Source organism: Harpegnathos saltator, unplaced genomic scaffold (assembly GCF_003227715.2).
Source record: "Harpegnathos saltator strain DR-91 unplaced genomic scaffold, Hsal_v8.6 scaffold585, whole genome shotgun sequence".
In the NCBI taxonomy this organism is placed as follows: Eukaryota; Metazoa; Arthropoda; class Insecta; order Hymenoptera; family Formicidae; genus Harpegnathos; species Harpegnathos saltator.
Window position 1 is genome coordinate 136,269 of NW_020230410.1, and position 21,232 is coordinate 157,500.

Sequence of the window (21,232 nt, forward strand, 5' to 3'; positions counted from 1 at the left end):
GTGTTACGCTTGTACTTGGCGCCTTTTTTTTACCTTTTTGTTTAAAAAGGTAAGTTTTATATAATATTAAATATACGTACGTTTCACGTATAACGTGATTGACTTGGAGTACTCCGTGTCCACGCGTGTTATTCATAGCGACGCATTCATACTTTCCCTGTGGTGCGAGTGGTTTCGTTATCGTTGCGCAGCTTTTCTACGGTATAGAAAAGCTGCGCAACGATAACGAAAGTGTCGTTAACTCCAATAACGAGTTAAAGAATCGCGCCGCTGATCTGTTATATCGGATTCGATAATCTGCAAGGCACCTGAAACATAAAATGTGATATTCTCGAACAGCGTTCTTCTCAGGATTTTCTTGTCCAAAGAAAGATCAATAATGCGATCGCAGATCTCGTCTATGTCGTGTCAATAGAGACAGTTTGAATTCGGCGTAATATGATTCTTGGAACAGACGTAAACAAGTATTGTGAAGTTTGAAGCGAGTCTCTCACAGGCATGCTTTGAAAACACGAGTTGTTTTCATTTTCAGCTAACGGACGACGCAGGCATCAACATTGATCGGCAAGATCAGCGACTGGTGGGGGGTAACCGTGCCTTCCCGATTGTTTGTTTTCGTACGCTTATATATGACTCCGTGATTGCGGAAAGGACATTGCGCCTCGGGCCGACGAACGACGCGCATACCGCGACGCAGAGTAATCGGTTTACGCGTTTCTTTGTCCCCGAATCTTACTTGCGCGAGTGTTAGAGCTAGAGTCAGTGTCGTCGCCAGTGCTACGATGGAGTATCCGGGGGTGCTGCGACGGAGTAACTAGAAGGAGGACGTCGGATCGAGAAGTCAGGATGCAGAGAAGACTTGGAGCGCGCCGAGAGACGTGGACAGCGATACATCATATATGGTATTCGAGGTATCTCGAGTCATTATTATTACGCAAGATATTTCTGATTTTAACGGACCTTACTCGAAGTAAGGACATACCCGAGTCGAAATTAGATCAGCATTCATAGTTTATCATCTGAAAAATGATAAAATAGTTTGATATTTGATTATTCGTTAACCTAATTTCACGTGACATGAGTTCTACTTTTCTTTTCTCATAAAATATGAATGTCTATTCAAGCAAGGTTGCTGAGTCAAGCTAAGGTTTATGAATACAAATTTTTAATTATATTCTCAATGAAAAATTGCACATAATTTAGAAAACTATGAATAATGATCTTAGAATCTGATATCAATTTTATAAGTGTTGATTTTTATTCGTCTAATAATGCTCAGATTGCTGTTTTCGTTTAGAATCTGCTAGAATGTCCGTTTCTCATTCTTGTTTATCTTTCCTATTGTACCGAATCTGAATTAAAATCTCTATTAGTGAAACAGCATTATTAGACATAACCGTTGTCTTTTTGCAGCTTCAGCTCTTTTAAGAGCTACAATTCTCATCATTCTCATTAGAAAAAAGAAAAGAAAAAAAAGAGAAGAAAAAAGAAAAAAATAACTTTAAGAATGATGAGAATTAAAAGTGTTTCTCATCTCCCCATTTCCTCTAATTCTAATATGATTATTTAATCCTTATATATTTATTTCACGCGCAGTTCTAACAAAGGCAGTTTTATTTACGTTTTTATCTTTGTTCTCTTTCTTGCGCTGTTAAGCGAATATATAATCGCCATCAACAAAAATTGCTTATTTAAATTAAAATATAAGGATTAAGTACATATACATTATCGAGATAAACGAGTATTAAATAACTGCGGAATACGTCGCTGCTGAAGACTCATCATGGGCGAGACTGCGAGAGTAGCCAGATGTAACGTTCAGGTAAGACAAAGCTTGTTCACTATTGCGCATCTAGATATTCTGCAATGATTTTTCAAATTGGATGCAATTTGCAGGATCAATGTAGAATTAATATTTCGACTCGGGAAAGACTCGGGAATGAGAACGAATTGTCATTGCACTTGGACAATCTTCTGACACTGATTTATGGTATTGATCGATATTCGATTTTCAGTACTGATTTACTCTTTCATTCCTCTACAAGAAAATAAAATTGATACGACTCGTTCATTTATCCGCTTTAATTTGATGAATACATTAAATATTGATCGGTCTTCAATTTTCGGTACTGATTTATTCTCTCATTTCTCTATAAGACAAGAAAAATTGATACAAATCAATCGTTTATTCGAGTTAATTTGTTGAGTAAATTAGAAAGATAAACACCCGAAACATGAGAACAAATTGTCATTGCACATGGACAATTTCCTGACATTGATTTACGGTATTAATCGATATTCGATTTTCGGTACTGATTTACTCTTTCATTTCTCTATAAGAAAACAGAAAATTAATACGAATCGTTCATTTATCCGCGTTAATTTGATGGAAAAATTACGTATTGATCGGTCTTCGGTTTTCGGTACTGATTTATTCTCTCATTTCTTTATAAGAAAAGAAAAATTGATACGGATCGTTCGTTTAACAGAATTAATTTGTTAAGTAAATTAAAGGGGTAAGTACCTGAAAAATAAGAACAAATTGTCATTGCACTTGGACAATTCTCTGACACTGATTTACAATATTAATCGATATTCGATTTTCGGTACTGATTTACTCTTTCATTTCTCTATAAGAAAACAGAAAATTAATACGAATCGTTCATTTATCCGCGTTAATTTGATGGAAAAATTACGTATTGATCGGTCTTCGGTTTTCGGTACTGATTTATTCTTTCATTTCTTTATAAGAAAAAAAAAATTGATACGAATCGTTCGTTTAACAGAATTAATTTGTTAAGTAAATTAAAGGGGTAAGTACCTGAAAAATAAGAACAAATTGTCATTGCACTTGGACAATTCTCTGACACTGATTTACGGTATTAATCGATATTCGATTTTCGGTACTGATTTACTCTTTCATTGCTCTACAAGAAAACAGAAAATTAATACAAATCGTTCATTTATCCGCGTTAATTTGATGGAAAAATTACGTATTGATCAGTTTTCGGTTTTCGGTACTGATTTATTCTCTCATTTCTTTATAAGAAAAGAAAAATTGATACGGATCGTTCGTTTAACAGAGTTAATTTGTTAAGTAAATTAAAGGGGTAAGTACCTGAAAAATAAGAACAAATTGTCATTGCACTTGGACAATTCTCTGACACTGATTTACGGTATTAATCGATATTCGATTTTCGGTACTGATTTACTCTTTCATTTCTCTATAAGAAAACAGAAAATTAATACGAATCGTTCATTTATCCGCGTTAATTTGATGGAAAAATTACGTATTGATCGGTCTTCGGTTTTCGGTACTGATTTATTTTGTCATTTCTTTATAAGAAAAGAAAAATTGATACGGATCGTTCGTTTAAAAGAGTTAATTTGTTAAGTAAATTAAAGGGGTAAGTACCTGAAAAATAAGAACAAATTGTCATTGCACTTGGACAATTCTCTGACACTGACTTACGGTATTAATCGATATTCCATTTTCGGTACTGATTTACTCTTTCATTTCTCTATAAGAAAACAGAAAATTAATACGAATCGTTCTTTTATCCGCGTTTGTTTTATGGAAAAATTACGTATTGATCGGTCTTCGGTTTTCGGTACTGATTTATTCTCTCATTTCTTTATAAGAAAAGAAAAATTGATACGGATCGTTCGTTTAAAATAGTTAATTTGTTAAGTAAATTAAAGGGGTAAGTACCTGAAAAATAAGAACAAATTGTCATTGCACTTGGACAATTCTCTGACACTGATTTACGGTATTAATCGATTTTCGATTTTCGGTACTGATTTACTCTTTCATTGCTCTATAAGAAAACAGAAAATTAATACGAATCGTTCATTTATCCGCTTTAATTTGATGGAAAAATTACGTATTTATAAGTCTTCGGTTTTCGGTACTGATTTATTCTCTCATTTCTTTATAAGAAAAGAAAAATTGATACGGACCGTTCGTTTAACCGAGTTAATTTGTTGAGTAAATTAAAGGGGTAAGTACCTGAAAAATGAGAACAAATTGTCATTGCACTTGGACAATTTTCTCGACATTGGTTTATGGTATTGATCAGTCTTCGGTTTTCGGTACTGATTTATTTTCTCATTTTTTTATAAGACAAAAAAAATTGATACGAATCGTTCGTTTATCCGAGTTATTTTGTTGAATAAGTTTAGACGGGTAAGTACCTGAAAAATGAGAACAAATTGTCATTGCACTTGGACAATTTCCTGACACTGATTTACGGTATTAATCGATATGCGATTTTCGGTATTAATTTACTCTTTCATTTCTCTATAAGAAAACAGAAAATTAATACGAATCGTTCATTTATCCGCGTTAATTTGATGAATAAATTAATTATTGATCGGTCTTCAATTTTCGGTACTGACTAATTCTCTAATTTCTTTATAAGAGAATAAAAATTGATACAAGTCTTTCTTTCATCCGACTTAATTTGTTGAGTAAATTAGTGGGGTAAGTACCTGCAAGATGAAAACAATTTGTCATTGCACTTGGACAATTTTCTAACACTGATTTATAATATTGATCAATATCCGGTTTTCGGTACTGATTTAGTCTTTGATTTCTCTATAAAAGAAAAAAAGATTGATATCAATTGTTTGTTTATCCACGTTAATTTGATGAATAAATTCGATAATGATCGGTATTCGATTTTCGGTACTGATTTCTCCTTTCATTTTTCTATAAGAAAAGAAAAAATTCAGACGAATTGTTCATTTATCCGCGTTAATTTGATGAAAAAATTAGATATTGAACGGTCTTCGATTTTTGGTACTGATTTATTTTCTCATTTTTTTATAAGACAAGACAAATTGATACGAATCTTTCGTTTATCTGAGTTAATTTGTTATATAAGATCAGAGGTGTATGTACTTGAAAAATAAGAACAAGTTGTCATTGCACTTGGACAATTTTCTGACACTGATTTATGGTATTAATCGATATTCGATTTTCGGTACTAATTTACTCTTTCATTTCTCTATAAGCAAACAGAAAATTAATACGAATCGTCCATTAGTCCGTGTTAATTTGATGTATAAATTATGTATAATGTATTGATCAGCCTTCGATTTTCGGTATTGATTTATTCTCTCATTTCTTTATAAGAGAAGAAAAATTGGTACGAATCGTTCGTTTAACCGAGTTAATTTGTTGTGTAAATTATAGCGGTAACTACCTGAAAAATGAGGACAAATTGTCATTGGACAATTTTCTGACACTGATTTATGGTATTAATTGGTATTCGATTTCCGATACTGATTTACTCTTTCATTTCTCTATAAGAAAAAGAAAAATTGATACGAATTGTTCATTTATCCGCGTTAATTTTTTTTTTATTATGTATAAGTAGTCCATGGGTCGATTAAATATTCGAATACATGTCGTATCAAAGTCTCCTCTATAATGAACGATTTGACATGTCTGATGACGCATGATGTATCGTTGCCCGCATTCCATTTCCTTCGTCCTGCTTCCCTGTATAAAATGTTGAATTGAAACGTATTAAAAAGTATCGACATTTTGAATATGTCTGATTTCTGAATCTTTTTGATCCGAATAAAAGGATTGAAAAGTATTAGTTTCCATTAAATTTTACTGCGCTAAATGCGAGACAGTCTCTTTCGCCCGGGTGCCTCACCAGGGAAATTCCTCTGGTACGCTAAATCCCGTAAGGCCATCAGTCTTTGTAGTATATCTCGTCGGTGCATAAGGTTTATATTACCTGTACATATATATTTTGAAACATTTTCTTTGGATATTATATCAAACGGATTTTGCGTGTCACGTAATATCCTTCGAACTACACGGACATTATATTATTTTGATCATTTTGATTTCTTTGGTATTCATTGAATTATCCAGAACGTGCTGCAACTGCCATGTTGAACGACTCAATTGTTGTGTGAAATGTTTCGATTTTCACAAATTCATATAAAATTTTTCATTTTTCACTGATTCATAGAAGTCTTTTACTTTTTATTAGTTCACGTTAGGGAAAAGATTCATAATCGCTGCCCCGAGCAGCTACAACGCTTTTCGAATCATCTATGTCGGCGCGCTTTTACTCCTCAGATTTCTGTCATTAATAACTCGATAATTATTGCGAATCTTGCAAAATAATATGGGACTTTTATGTTTGTCTCAACCCAATCTACCCTCACACTTCGGGTTGGCAGCTAATTACCGGGCACTTCGTATGATCTTCATGATATTAATCATACACAATGTCAATTCTTTTTTTTTGCACATGTTAACATGTTAATTCATGTTATAAACGCGTAACAATGTGCGAGACCGTGCTTGTCAAGTACGCTATTATGGTTGTAGTACGGACATAAACCGCCTTAAAATGGATGTAGCACGGACTGCCACTACATACAGGTTTTACCGCCGAAACCTGAATGTGGATGTAGCCTCGTAGTTCCCCTCTCAAAATGGATGCAGATGGCGCCCTTTCCCAGTGCGGAAAGTCGGTGTCGTCGAAAACATCGTGTTGGCCGCTCTCACGTTCCTCTCTGGTATCTAGTCGGTGGTCTCGGTTAATTTTATGGATGTCAGTAAATTGTGATTCGAATCTTGGTTAAAAGATTTTTAGCCGAGATTCGAATCTCAATTTACCGACTTTGCTTATAAAAATATTGACCCGTTATTTTTGATAATTTAATAAAGGGACTTAAGGTTATTCTACAATACATGTTGTAAGTTGTAAGCCGTAAGAATGACCAATTATAGCCGATTATTTTTGTAATAATCGACTGTGATTCGCCAATTTTTACGGCTTACAACTTACGACACGTATTGTAGAATGACCTTTACAGTATTCATCAGACTTGCTATTTTAACAAAGCAATAAAGGAATTAGTGGCTGGTATTCATAGTCGGATCTTATATTTAAGATTATCTTAAGTTTATCTTCAGATGCTGTACAAATTATTTCATTGGCTACGGAATATCTGAAAGCGAACTTAAGATTGTTTTAAATATAAGATTTAACTATGAATATCGGCCAAAGAGACCCGTTATTTCACTTAAACTGGGCCGTTTTCATATAATTAGGATTCAAATCGCTTTTGCGAGTTTAGCTGCGTTTCATTGGATGCATTTAATACTACATCGCTAAATCTGATTGGTACATTCTTATAGATTTGCAATATGCACCAATCAGATGCAAAAGTTCATTAAATGCTCATTGAACGGTTGTGCAGTGTGTGCCACCTTTTCTGAGTTGGCACCTCTACATGTTCAGGAAGTTGCATTCTCGTAGAACGCGTGGTCCTTTCCTTTAAAACCGTGGTGATTAGAGGTATGTATGGCTGGATTTGTCGTATTTCTCAGATCTGCTCGCATCTAAGCGTACATCCAAATACTTATCCTACGAAGGGTGATTTCTCGTATTGAGAATTTCGAACCATAACGTAGGCACCAAAATTGTTGTCGCCGTGTGAGATAAATGATTCAAAATCGGGAGCAAAATACGACACGACACAAGCCAACCGGGCTGCCGTTGTGACTGTCGCACTTGATGATTTCAAAGAGGACTCATCTGAGACAAAATATCAATCAATTTCCATGTTATTTTAGGACATAATGCCACGATATTCCCATGAACCGGTCAACGCGACCAAGTCGTGCAGAGCACGCGGTTCCAATCTCCGTGTGCATTTTAAAGTGAGTGTTTGCTACAATGAAATCTAACCTTAAGTATAACTTCGAGAGGCGACGTTTACGAATTATACTGTTATAATCTGTGTTTCTCTCGTGCATTATAGAACACTCATGAAACAGCACGAGCTATCAAAAATATGACCCTGCGAAGGGCGCAGAAATACCTGAAGAATGTCATGGAACATAAGGAATGTGTGCCCTTTCGTAGATTCAATGGTGGTGTTGGCAGGTGTGCCCAAGCTAAACAATTTGGCACAACGCAAGGTATGCCAACATATTTTTGTTTTTGTACATGCAGATGCTATTTTTCTTTTTGAATATTGCAAGTGCTGAAAGGTAAATAGCTGTTCGGTCCGATATAAAACATACCATGATGGATGAAAAAACATTTTGTTTTTCATTATCTCAGGTCGTTGGCCAAGAAAGTCTGCAGACTTTCTGCTGCAGTTGTTGAGAAATGCAGAAAGTAATGCTGATTACAGGGGACTCGAAGTAGATCGCCTTGTAATTGTTCATATCCAGGTGAATCATGCACCTTGTCTGCGTAGAAGAACATACAGAGCGCATGGTCGTATAAACCGTGAGTATATCTGGTCGATTTTCATTCCTTACAAAGACTTATTGAACAAGCAATTATTGTTTGAGTTTATGAATTTTATAGCTTATATGAGCTCACCTTGTCACGTCGAGGTGATTCTAACAGAAAAGGAAGATGTGGTCACAAAAGCTACAGAAGAAGAACCGTCGAAAAAGAAACTTAGCAAAAAGAAGCTTGCCCGACAAAAGGAGAAAATGCTGAGGGAATAATTTCGTATTTTATATGGACATGTTATATGTACGCTAAAGAAATGAAGATCAACACATGTATGCTAGTTTTATATTTCTTTATTATCTTCCTGTCCTGAGAATCAGTGTACAAAATGCGCCAGTAGTATGTTTTAATTTTGATTCTAATATTTTTGAGAATATGCATATATTGTGCGCAAACTAAAATCTTGAAAATTGATATCCAAGGAAGCACCTAACTTATTTTAGCAACATTGTGTTTTTCTGATACCTGTTGTCATTTCTAGACATTTGGTTCCAGTGGAATCTCCACAGAACGTAAAATATTTAGGCGGCATAGGTGGATGACGTACATGCATAGAGAACTCAATTATTTTGATACGAAGGTGTTATAACTATTAGATTAAAAAAAGACCAAGATTTTATACCGATCGAATTTACGATGTAAGATGAATAAAAGCAAGGAAACGCGTGGGTAATGCTGCCAAAACGTACATATCTTTACTATCGCACGCCTTATCTTTACTGTCATGTTTCTTACGTTTAAATTGTTTCGTTCGATCAATAAGCGTCAAATTGTGCAGGACGCAACAACATAAAACAATAATACTTTCCAGTGAATCCCCGATCGAGAATCGCAAAGGAAAGAATGCATACTTGCTTGTTGCTTATTTTGCGATTAATCAAACTATATAATTGCTGTGTCTAAATTCTGTAATTAATATTTGGTATATGTATAAAATTAATCTTAAGGCATCTAATCGTAGCGGTCCGTACCAAATGCGTTCACCATTTGAAACTGACACGGTAACAATTAAGCGCTAAATTCTCATCTCGTCATCGCTCAGCTAAACTTTCGCATAAAAAGATTCCGTTATCTTACAAAATACATCTTTTATGATGGGGATTCTTACGAATACATACAGCGGAGATTCTAATGTTCTACTGTGCATATTCTTGCGTCTTCAAATTTCACTTTGCAACGCTATAACTCGCAGCGATACTCAGGATCGATCTACAAAATTCGACAACGCTTGTACTCGACAAAAATACATATACATATATATGTATATGATCGTAGACTGCTGTTGTCGACCGGGATCGACTTTCGCTAGGGTCAGGAAAGCGGCTCGCGCGTTGTGTTCGGTAGAAACAAACATAGCAAGCCTCCACCTATAAAAAAAACGCACATTACAATATACGTTGAAACGCGAAGAAACCAACTGATCGATGAGATGACTAATTGACTAATTGATAGATGAGACTTGAACGAAAAAGAGAGACGGAGAGGCAAGAAAAAAAGAATACAAGGAAAAGATGTCAGCCACGCTTACCAATGAGGAGAGCAGCGACTATGAAAGTCGGCGCCGGACAGTACATGTCTAGAAGCTGCGCTATGACGATGTTACCGATTATCCCGCCGAGACGAGCGGCTACCATCGAAATGGCGATGCCTGTTGCGCGCAGTTGCGTCGGAAAAACCTCGGTGATGAGACAATCGAGCGCCGCGTTGCCGCAGCTTATCGCACCGCTGAAGACTGCCGATACGATCAGATTTTGATACTTGTTGTACACGAAGTATAAGCCGACCGAGCACAATCCCGATGAGAACGTGCTGAACACTGCAAAGAATAAGACACGAATGTGCTGAACATACGATTGCAAAAGACGAAAAAAAAGAAGAAGAAGAACGTAGGACGGTTGCAGTCTGGATAAAGGAATGAAAGGAGAGATGCGCCACGAGAGATACAGGATCCTCTGTCTGTACGCTTTAGTCGCGGCAATTTCTGTCTCTACTGGCCCTTCCCCGGCTGAAATAAGCACCTAGGAAAAATTTACGCCCGAGACGGTCCATCCCCAGGACAGCGATGATATTGGCGGGTATGGCGGACGCCACCGTGATAAGGGACTCCATGAAAACGGACGCTCCGATCTTGTTGGAGCAAACGTTCTCGACGCTGTGCGAGCCTTTGTTAACGACGTAATCGGTGACCTGGCATATCGAAGCCACCACGCCCGGTTGGTCGCGATGATATTCGTCGAAACGATTGAAGAGTTCCGGGAACCACATCATCAGGCCGTAGTAACCGATGTGGAAGGTGAAATTGATAACGATCGAGATTATCGTGAAGCGGAGAATCGGCGATACAAATAGCTGCCGACTGTTCTCCACGATGTCGCCCAGCATGGTCTTGCATTTGCCCTTCTCTTCGACTTCGGCCTTCGCCGGGCTCGACTCTTGAAAGTCATCGATAATCAGTTCTTTCACCTGCGCGACAAATCACGCGTCACAGATATTTCGTAGCGTGCAATTTCTCGAGGATCGGCCGCCTCGCTATAGTACATGACAATAACAGCCGATTAACGAGTATCGATTGTGCGCGGGATCGGATTACCGTGTAAGTGTCACTCGGCTTGCCGGTGTTGTAGACGTATATCTTGCGAAAGATCTCGAGCGCCTCCTCGTACTTGCCGGAGGACAAGAGGTACTTGGGAGATTCTGGTAATAGCAGAAGCAGCCCCGTCACAACGAACGACGGAACAGCGCAGATCAGCAGGAAGATTCGCCAAGAGTTGTAGGTGAACGACGAGCTCGTGACACCCATCTCGTTAGGGATGATCAACCACGCGAGGCCTGCGAGGAAGCAAGGAAATGAGCGTAAAACGCGAACGTTCCGCGGCCGAGCGAGCGTATCTCGTTATAAGACGAGAGGGAGACTCACTTACCGGCCACGAAGAGGTTTCCCAGTGTCCAGAATGCCGCCATGAAGGACAGCATGGAGCCGCGTTTGGATTTCGGCTGGAACTCGGCAAAGTACGACCAGATGACCGGTCCGCTACCTCCTAGCCTGGAACGTTACTAAATCATTCAACCCCTTTCGTTGTGCATGTCCGTTATGTATGTGCGTGCGTGTGCGTACGTACGTGTGTGTACGTGTGAGCGCGTGTGTATGTGTGACATAAGAGAATCGTGTACTTACGCCGCACCGTTCAGAAAGCGGAAAAACATGAAGAGTTCGTACGTCTGGCTGAAACTAGAGGCGACGATGCACAGAGCGTTCATGAACGAGATAGCGATCAGGACTTTTCGACGGCCGACCGCGTCCGCCACGGATCCCCAAGCGTACGCGCCGGCCATCATCCCGATGAAGATGATCGAGTTGAGCCATCCCTTTGCTTGGGTGTTGAGCTTCAGGTCACATTGCGCACTCGGCAGGATGAAGGACATAGAGATCACGTCCATCTCCTCGCTGGTGCTGACGAAGCCGCACACCGCGAGCAGGAAGTAATGGAACTTGCCATATTCTGCGAAGAAACGAATCAACGAAAGTGCGAAACGCCTCGAGAGAAACGCCAAGAAGAAAGAAGAGAGAAAAACGAGGCAAAGCGCCGTGAGTTGAGGGTCGCTCGGGACGAGAACGCTCGCGCAGAACTCACCGCTAAGCTCGATGGCCTTCTCGAAATCGGCTTTGTCGTACGATCCCTTCTCTGGATCGAGAGTCTTGCCCCTTAATCCGATACCTGGACAGAAGAACATTTGCCGATCGATATCACGTGATTCGGTTCATTACGCGCGCGAGATAACGATTTTTGTCTCGCGCTTTGTTTTTCGTAACTTCTACCTACGGGCGAGTTCGAGGTCCTTGGAACCGCAACCGTTTAGCCGCTCGTCTTTTACATCACACTCTGCAACGCGAAAATGGACCATGAGCACACACGAGACCGAGGCGACCGGCAATCGTGACTTGTATACGTACTTTGATCGCGCTTTGTTTTGGGTTCACCTTCTACCATTCTACGATGTCGGCGCGTGTAGGTGAAGCTGCCTTGGTTGAAGAAGTCAGATATCGAGCCTATGTGTCCTACAGGAAATCTCGTCGAGTGTCAGGCAGTCGGTGCAGCTGCTGTCGATCGATAGGTCCGGCTGAAGTCTTTCTGCACTGATCTGTTGCTGCTGCTCGTCGGCGGGGTTGGATCCTGCGTTCACTCGTGAACTGAAACAGATGGAGCGAAAATTACAGTTATCCGTTTTGTAGTTCGAATTAAGAAAACAGAAGGAGGAAATAGAGAAAGAAAGGAAGACAACCTCTCGACTTGTGTTGAGTCAACCATGTTATTATCGATTTATCTTCATTTATTTATCTTTACCGAACACACCGTTATACCATGCAACGACCCATCCGTGATAGAGCCTGGAGAAACGCGGACGAAATCATACAAATTTATCTAGCAACGAGAGTCGAGTCTCTATGCGATGCAATATTCCTTAAGTACTGGTAGTTGGTTCGACACATACTGGGTCATAAACACAGCTTAAACCTACATATTTTCCACTGGTAGATTGTGTAAATTCACCAAACGCAGTCGCGTGCATCGGCGCAAATTTCAGCGACATAAGCTCGTAGGACCGATAACGCTACTATTATAAGACAGCGAAAACATCGCGTTGTTAGTCTCATTACAAACATCTATAGCTCTTGTAAACTGTGACTTAGAGTAAATTTCCGATACCTCATCGACGCGGTGCCTTCGTCCGTAGGGGGTACCTCCCCGACTCATCTTCCTCGCTATTGTTCTCGCGACTATATTCTCGAATTTACCGCCTCGCGTGTGCGAGTGTACGTGTAAATTGCGCATTTAGCGCGACATATCCCCGATAGAGCGAGGATATTACACAAAACTACCGCGTTTACCTCGAGAGAACGTGAGTGTCTGTGCCACGCGAGAGAAATAAAGGAAGAGGAATAGATACGTCGAAGCACAAATCCGGCATTATAAGTCGCATTATTTTGCATAATTTAAACTTCTTACTCACCATAGCCATCGTATAATATACATTATGAGCAACATTCGCGATTATCGTCATCTTTGAAGCGGGTGTCGGGTGTCCTTGATACACGGCGCACAAGAAGGAAACAAGAGGAGAGGAACATCGAACGCGTTTTAGCTATGTTGATACGCTGTTTCGCCGATCGTTTTAATTATTACTAGTTCCCACAATTCTATTATGAAACGACTCTATAGAATTTGCCCGTACGTAACTGCCTTCTCGTGTACTAAATCGCGCTCGATGCACCGTTATCGCTAGCACTGTTCACATTAGTTGTAAACGAAATAATCACAATTCTGGACGAAATGTAAACCTTGAGTGAATTATCGTCGCAGGCTGCAGGCGCATAAAGCTTGCGTCAACAATAAAAACGTGACTGCTGGCAATGCGATATCAAAACGTTCACATTCGAAGATAGGCATGAAATCGAAGGAGGAACGTAACATTATTTCGTCCGAGAAATATCTCAAGAAAATATCTCAAAATCTCGACTAACGTCGGCAGGGTGATAATAAATAACGTGAACGAATTAATTATTCATCGTTTCGAACGTCATCCGGAGTAAAGTCGCATTGTGTACGGAGCATAATGCGTCCAATTCGAGAAGGAAAAAAAATTAAAAGTTCGACCGTGACAGGACTCGAACCTGCAATCTTCGGATCCGAAGTCCGACGCCTTATCCGTTAGGCCACACGGTCGGTGGAGGGTAGTTTGCGAGAACAGTATTTCACCACTCCAGAAGCGTGTTCACCCTGTTTCGTTATCGATTGAGCTCGATTTAATAATAATCAACACCGTAGCATTTTTCGGCCATCGCAAATCATAGATAACAAATGCCTGTGCGTTTTAGTACAAGTAGTACTCATAAATTGCGCGATATGCATATAACATGTGATAAGCGTAGTGTGATAATGAGATGTAATTTTTAATTATTTATCATCAAGTACTCGTCATCATTTATATATTGCTATTATTATTATATACTCGCATATATTAGTGTATTAATAGCTACAATTATATACGTGCATATAGATATTTTAATATCATATATATATATATATATATATATATAATCGTAATAATAAATAATCATGATGACAAAGTCATCATAGTAGTATTTCTAACGAGCGGAGAGCAAGAGACCGCGGAGAGAACTTGAGGAGCTTGACCGGCAATTTAATATCGCTGATCCTGGCAGCTCAACGATATAATTGGGGGAGGGGGCGTTTCGCGGTTTAATGCGATTCTACAAAACGACACGACATCCTGTACCAAATACTCGCTAATGAGCGAATATCACGCGCGTCCCTTCTGGTGGCGTCTCTCTTTCTCCCTCACTCTCTTTCCCTCTCTTTTCCTCTCTCTATCTTTCTATCTTTTTCTACCTCTCCTTCTCTAGCCACGACAGCCAGAATTGGTCGATTCTTTACGATTAAAGTGGACCGATGAGGAACCAGATCTGGCCGTCAGGCCATGTTCGAGACAAGTCGCTCAAAAATATTTGCGCAACAATAAAATTATCCAGAAAAACGGAAAATTCCCGGGACGATCTTTTTAATGATCGTAGGTAAACTAAACGAACGAGAAAATGGATGTATAACTATTATCGAGAACAACAACGTAACATAACGTGGCAACATGGTCGGGATACATAATTTACATTCGACCGCAAAAACATGCATATATCATATGTATAATTACGAATGATTGCGACGTTAGGAAAACGAAATAGAAAAATGAAATAGGCATACGAAGAATATCGGAAATAAATTTAAATAAAAATTTAAATAAACTTTAAATAAAATTAAAAAAGTGTTCCGTGCTTGCAACCGATTCAAACAAATTTCTACGAAATACAATTCCGTCAAATATCACTTGCGACAATTCGACAATTGCATAAACACTAATTTACTTTCAACGTATCATTAATACGTCGTATCACAAAATACGCATTTAGCATACTTTTAATAAATCGGTTGCTGCGGAGCAGAGCGGATCAAGAATATCGACGGACGAGAATATTGAGGCGCAGACGAGAAGGCGCGCGTCCGGTGGCAAGAGAGAGATATTCCATTCGGAAGATTGTGTCACGTTGAAAAGACGATGCTAATGATACGTGCGAAAGGAGGCGCGAGGTCGAGTCGTTTTTCAGCCGCTCGGATCGTCACGCTCGTCGAGAGGATCGCGTCGGAACATGAGGCTCGGCTCGTAATTAACGTCAGTCCAAATCGCAGATGTTACAATCGGCGACAACACCGACACGCCAAGATAGAGCAAAAGAGAGCAAGATAGAAAAAAGCTAGCACAGAGCGTTCACGCCATTTGTGCGTCCGTTAGATAAATAAAAGCCGGCACGGTGTATATACCGACGAATTTACACCGCGACGCGTTGGAAACGCATTAGAACTATCGCCGCCATACTCGCTCTCGACTTACTTGGATATGGCGTTTCTCATTTGAGTCCTGCGAGAGCGTATCCGAGTTGAGACGTCTTTCTTCCGCGCGAAGGATATCTCCAATATGACGCTCCGAATCGCGCTGCGCTTGATGTTTCTCTCTCTCTCTCTCTCACGGCGCGAGCGTGAAGAAGCCCACGAAGAATGGATTTCACGAGTGCGAACACGCAGTAGACAACAGAGCTGCGGGTGACGATCGGCGCGCGACGTCCTTTACGATCACGGAACGCGAAAACTCTGCGAGAGGACGAATCGAAGGCGAGCCCGGAAGAAATTCAACGGTCGCTTCAGTACAATCAGGACTTCAAGACAATCTCCCGCTGTATCTTTCACTCGAGGAGCGCTACCCGCGGACTTGTCCTATGACCGACATTCGCGAGACATCCCGTTGTCCTTCGTCCCAGGGCACCTTCGTGCGAGTCGATCTTGCGAATGGAGTTTTGGACGGCGAGCGCGAGACGCTCCAGGTCTCCGATGTGTGATCGAGCGCCGGGCGAATGCGACAACATGGACACAAGGGCTCTCGACGGTGGTTGACGGAGGACCCACGACGAATTACCCTCGGTAAAAGCGTACCCCCTCGTGCCGGCTCGCGGTCGTGAGAAGCGCAGGATCGGGATCTCGCTCCCTGGCTTCTCGTGCGCGTCTTCTCAGCCCAGCCGTGTGGAGCGCGACTCGCAAGTTGGCATTTAATGGCGCTTGGAGCCGCGGTAGTCCGTGCTTGCGGATGAAATGAGTGTCCGAGCGTTGAAACGCTAAAAGAGAGCTACTACCTGCTACCTCCCACTGATATGGACTAATATACTTGGCCGCCGGCGGTGGCCGTCGTTCACACGTACGTTCCCGAGCGTGTCCAGAGTGTGGAGGGGGCGAGTAGTGCTGGTACTACGCGCAAGGACAAGCGTATCCTTGCAGAAGAGGTCCTCGAATTGGCCGGGCGGAACGCTCGCGAAGAGGCAGGCGCGTCTCCACGCGGCCCGTTGACGAAAGATCGAAGATCGAAGACGACGGAGCGATCGGGGATAGCGCGCCGGCCGAGCCGAGGCCGAGGAATCACGAGACATCGATCGATCAAACGAGAGATCTACGCTGGACGACGTGGCATTCAACGCGATCGAGAATGTCGCACGTACGGTGTCGCTCGAGGGGCAAACCGCGAGACCAAATGTAAAGCGCGTCGCGACTGGAGCAAGGACCTCGCCGTGACTGGAGCAAGGATCGTTTCTCAAGATCGCGAGATCGAAGGCCGCTGTAAAAATACCGGATGCATCGCGGTCTGCCGAGCGGCGAGACACGCCGCGCGAGACTCTCGCGAGTGTGCGACGTGAGAGACATCGAGAGAAAACGAGGTAGATGCGCGATCGACACATCGTGCGCGCGTCATCAATCGAATGAATTATCGCCGGGAGCGCGCGTGGTCCAACCCTCGAGACCCTCGGAGACGCGCAGCTCACGCATTATTGCTGCGGCGATATCGAGATCTTCGGAGGCGGTTTCAACCGGTTACGCAAACGTCCGCGTCGTAGATGAAATCGCGACGGCGGTTTCAACCGGTTACGGAATTGAAGCATCGTCTGCATCATCACCCTGACGGACGAGTCGCATGACGCGCTGCATGATCCTTTGGAGTTGCGACTTTGTTTGCCGGACCGTTTCAGATCCCCCTGCTAAACGGCCGCTTCAAACTCACCCGGAGCCTCTTACCGCCCGCCCGCGCGATATTAGCTTTGTCTTCTGTTGCTGAACTGGCTGCACTAACTTGCACTTGTTTTCTTCTTCTCTCCCTTTTACTAACTCCTAGATGTACATCTATTTCTTTTTATGTTCCCTGAGTGTACACTAGTTCAATTCGATAAAAAACAGACCTATTCGTGTCCGACCGAGTGCAAGTCACCGCGTAGCTTCGCGGAGGCTGACAAGCAGACACAACGACGCACACTGTCAATATTTTCGTCCCGTCCGGCCAATTGCCGTCTTATCACTTATTATCGAATCCGCCAGTTTAACGAACGGCTTCATTGGCAAAAGCGTGTTCACCGTAGTGTGTATTATTAGTCCCGCTGTACCTTGGCCGATCGTATATTTTCCGAGGTTTAGTGCAAACTGTGTGCGCGCGCGCGCGCGATGGTTCCTTCTGAGAAAACTCTGAGTGACTGACGTGAATGTTAAGCTCGACAAACTTGGAAAATCGGCACACATATTTTGGCATACATATATATATATATATATATATATTTATGTTACAATGAAAATGATGCTTTTATATCATATCATGGAGCGAGAGAGGTATTCGAAGGCGCATGACGCTCTCTGATTAGTCAACGACTAATCGTCTTCCACGTCACTCATGCGATTAGATTTGTGTATCAAAATTGCCTGTAATAAACTGTAATGAACGCAAGCCGCAGAAACGGAGTTCCCGTGGAGGCTATAATTTTGTGAGAGAGATGAAGCGATGTTTAACGAGCGATTAAAATTGCAATGACGAATTATCGCGAAGAGAAATGGAGCTATCTGATAAGGCCATTCTCTCTCTAACCCAGCAGAAGCTCAAGTCACCTGAAGGTGACGCTTAATCGGCCGGATCGTTGTGTGATCGCAAGTACGCGTGTCGCGTCTCGCGTGAAAGAGATACTAAAATGAATATCGACTTGCCTGTGAGGTGACGATGAGGGATGCGACTTACAGAGAGAGCGCGAGAGTTGCCAAGCTTGGTGAAGTCGCCCGAATTGGGGAACTACCAATGCGAAGCGCGAAATCAGAAAGCTTATATAGGACGATACAAAGGCACATCGGGATCCCCCACCCTGACGCGCGACGGAGTGCACAGTAGAGTGCTTTTTTTTTACCAGTGCTACGTGTTGCGACGGAAACGAGGAAAAAGAGCAGACAGAATGTGTGCACGAGTCGGGTGTTATGAATGCTCGATACTGCTGAACAAGGAGCTGCCGTCGTTGGCGCCGTCGCCCGCGAATCGCGCGACGACGACGCGAGCGGTGCAAGAGAGGGTGTCGTGAATTTGTTCTCAAAGAAACACCGGCTCCGGACGAGCGACGGTCGACAGCTCCGACGAATGTCATCGTCGTCGCACCTGTCGCGAAACCTGTCGTTCAAACGGCGCTATTTGCTCGGCGGTTGTCGAGAGAACGCGCATCGCGCGTTCCGCGCGCGCGGTATCTTCGCGAAGATATCCGTACGTGACGCGCGCCGCGCACCGTTAACGTTTCGTTTAATTTCGTGTTTCCAGTGGTTTCAGCCCGTTGCGCAATATTTCTCACGGGACGAGAGATCTCACTGCTCGCCGCTCTCTCGCGGGACAGACACGCGTCTCTGCCGCACGCGCGATGCGTAACACGCAGGTGTCAACGCGACGATCGTCGCGTGTTTCTCCGACATCGAGTCGTCGACGCGGGCGCGGTGATAAATGAACTCTCGAGAGAAATTAACATCCTCGATCGATCGTCGTCGTTGTAATGTCTCATCGTTGCAAATCATCGCTCGCAGTCGCGGCGAGAGTTCGATCCGGATAAAGCCTCGCGTGTCCCCGCGCAGGCTTGCAAAATCGCGCTGATCACTCCGCGCCCGCGCCCGCGTTGCGCTACCTTGCGCACCGCTTTCACCACGTGCGGCTCACATTCGCGCTCGAATTGCAGACATGGAACATCGCGAATTTGCGAAAGAGCCGCGGCGTCGGTGATCGGCGCCGCGGCCGGGACGCGTCTCCCCCTCCTCCTCCTCCTGCGACACTTTGAAGTTACGCGAAGCGCGGGGACAATAAGAGAGAAAAAAGATGTGCACACACATCGCGACTGATTTATACGGTGAATTAGAGATCGCAGAGATGCGAGCTCGCGGATGAAAATATGGAGTCGTTAATTGCGCCGCAGCGACGTGATTAATCACCGGCATTCGCCGCCGACTTTAAAGAGAGACGCCTGTTGACACGCGACGGTTTCGTGGCAAAAGGAAACGCGATAACTGCTCCCGAGGTTTGTTTGTCGTGGATCTTACCGGGGGCCTAATGGACGCCAAACCGCGACAGAGCAACTCGGCTACTCGAGTTACTCTCCGCGCGCACGCGTTACCGTGAATCATCGCCGCCTCGTAATTGTAATCGCATCACGGAGGTCTCTCTCGCGGAGATCGCGTTCTCCGGCCAATTTCAGAAAGAGTCCGTCCCTCCTTGTCGCCCCCTTGTCGCCGATCTCTCCCCACCCGCTGGTGGCGCAAGGAACGACGGTGATCGACGGTTCATGATCCCGCTGTTCATCCGAGCGTGTGATCTGATTTGCGACACGATCAAATTTGCCTTCCGATCGGACGCTTTTGAACACGCGCTCGACGGTCGCTCCACGAGGTCAGAGACTTCGCGGTGCGCGCAAAAATGGCGTGCTCGTCGCGGAACATCCGCGTTGAAACAGCCGCGACGGATTTTCGGACACCGAAAATCCGAGTCACAGTGAAGTGTATCGCTCACGACGCATCATGCGATCATGTTGCAATGTTTACCGTTGACATCGCTGAAAGGTATACATGTGTGTGTGTGTGTGTGTGTGTGCACGTATCGATAGTGTCCGAACGATCCGATTTCTCATACATGCCACACACCCACACATGCGCGCGCGCTTGACGCATCCTCCCGGCAATTTAATTTTCCATTTCCGCGAGTTACGCGTCGGCGCGTCGACGCAAAATCTCGAGCAGAAATTTCACATAGCAGCAGCCGAGGGGAGGCTCGAATTTGCAATGTAAAGGCGCTTATTTACAAAGGCGTTATATAATACGGCGCGCGCACGGCGTTGTGCATGTGTGCGCGCGGAATCAACAAAGTCGTCCGTCCTTGTCGCACTGCACACGCTCACGTGTACGCGTTGCGTACTCGTATCGATCTCGACACACGTAGGTATCTCGACAGTTTTCCGCCCGCGAAGTCGAGCACGCACGACAGCGCGATTACTTCGTCATGAGACGAAGTCGCTCGTGACTCCGACATACTTTGGCCCTTGCGCAGATAAGCGTCGCTTAATTAATCGCTCCGGAGCTAGCGCGCGCGCGCGCGCCAAATCGTCAGCCAATGTAGACTCGGCCCGGCAGGCGTATCATTATTGCTATCTATCCCAAAATGAGGGTTAGCGTCTCTTGGTTTTTTCCTTCTCTATTATATGCTCCGTTGCACAACGGAGCTATAAATAAAATCACGTGCCCGATAAAGACGTCGTATTTCTGTCAGAGAGTCGTTCATTGCTTTCGCAGAGAGAGAGAGAGAGAGAGAGAGAGAGAGAGAGAGAGAGAGAGAGAGAGAGAGAGAGAGAGAGAGAGAGAACGTGAGAGAACATCAGTCCTCCGGTGTGATCTCGCGGCGATATATACCTGCATCTTCAGTTTGCGCTTAGGGGGAAGATACAGAGAGAGAGAGAGAGAGAGAGAGAGAGAGAGAGAGAGAGAGAGAGAGAGGGAGGGAGG

General features: G+C 43.1%; 2 protein-coding genes and 1 non-coding gene across 7 annotated transcripts in view; 1 reads left to right on the forward strand and 2 right to left on the reverse strand.

Moving 5' to 3' along the window:
• The first annotated feature begins 7,245 nt into the window (after window positions 1–7,245).
• Window positions 7,246–8,568, forward strand: RpL17 (ribosomal protein L17). The gene is made up of 5 exons (XM_011141757.3): window positions 7,246–7,334; window positions 7,613–7,699; window positions 7,801–7,960; window positions 8,106–8,276; window positions 8,358–8,568. The coding sequence occupies exons 2-5, from the start codon at window positions 7,619–7,621 to the stop codon at window positions 8,501–8,503; spliced, it is 558 nt and encodes a 185-aa protein (XP_011140059.1). The 5' UTR covers window positions 7,246–7,334; window positions 7,613–7,618; the 3' UTR covers window positions 8,504–8,568.
• Window positions 8,566–21,232, reverse strand: part of LOC105183477 (synaptic vesicle glycoprotein 2B) — a 16,005-nt gene continuing 3,338 nt past the window's right edge. For 2 of the 5 annotated variants that reach the window (XM_011141734.3, XM_011141668.3), the window contains exons 2-10: window positions 12,241–12,477; window positions 12,110–12,169; window positions 11,921–12,004; window positions 11,464–11,788; window positions 11,210–11,331; window positions 10,879–11,117; window positions 10,307–10,751; window positions 9,817–10,104; window positions 8,566–9,655 (exon numbers count right to left, since the gene is read on the reverse strand). In XM_011141734.3, the coding sequence (XP_011140036.1) occupies window positions 9,600–9,655; window positions 9,817–10,104; window positions 10,307–10,751; window positions 10,879–11,117; window positions 11,210–11,331; window positions 11,464–11,788; window positions 11,921–12,004; window positions 12,110–12,169; window positions 12,241–12,277 (1,656 nt within the window). In that variant the 5' untranslated portion in view covers window positions 12,278–12,477 and the 3' untranslated portion in view covers window positions 8,566–9,599. Of the gene's footprint in view, window positions 9,656–9,816; window positions 10,105–10,306; window positions 10,752–10,878; window positions 11,118–11,209; window positions 11,332–11,463; window positions 11,789–11,920; window positions 12,005–12,109; window positions 12,170–12,240; window positions 12,478–12,994; window positions 13,080–15,749; window positions 17,240–18,455; window positions 18,479–21,232 lie in introns of those variants that run through there. The other 3 variants (XM_011141692.3, XM_011141675.3, XM_011141700.3) reach the window with 3 other exon arrangements.
• On the reverse strand, window positions 13,939–14,011 carry TRNAR-UCG (transfer RNA arginine (anticodon UCG)). The gene has a single exon. It is a non-coding gene; the product is annotated as a tRNA-Arg (tRNA).

What these genes read in the sequence shown, in the direction of transcription:
- RpL17 (XM_011141757.3), top strand. Translation starts at nt 7,619, where the DNA reads ATGCCACGATATTCCCATGAACCGGTCAACGCGACCAAGTCGTGCAGA. An exon ending in ACAATTTGGCACAACGCAAG is followed by an intron (nt 7,961 to 8,105) that starts GTATGCCAACAT and finishes TCATTATCTCAG; the next exon opens with GTCGTTGGCCAAGAAAGTCT. An exon ending in AGCGCATGGTCGTATAAACC is followed by an intron (nt 8,277 to 8,357) that starts GTGAGTATATCT and finishes TGAATTTTATAG; the next exon opens with CTTATATGAGCTCACCTTGT.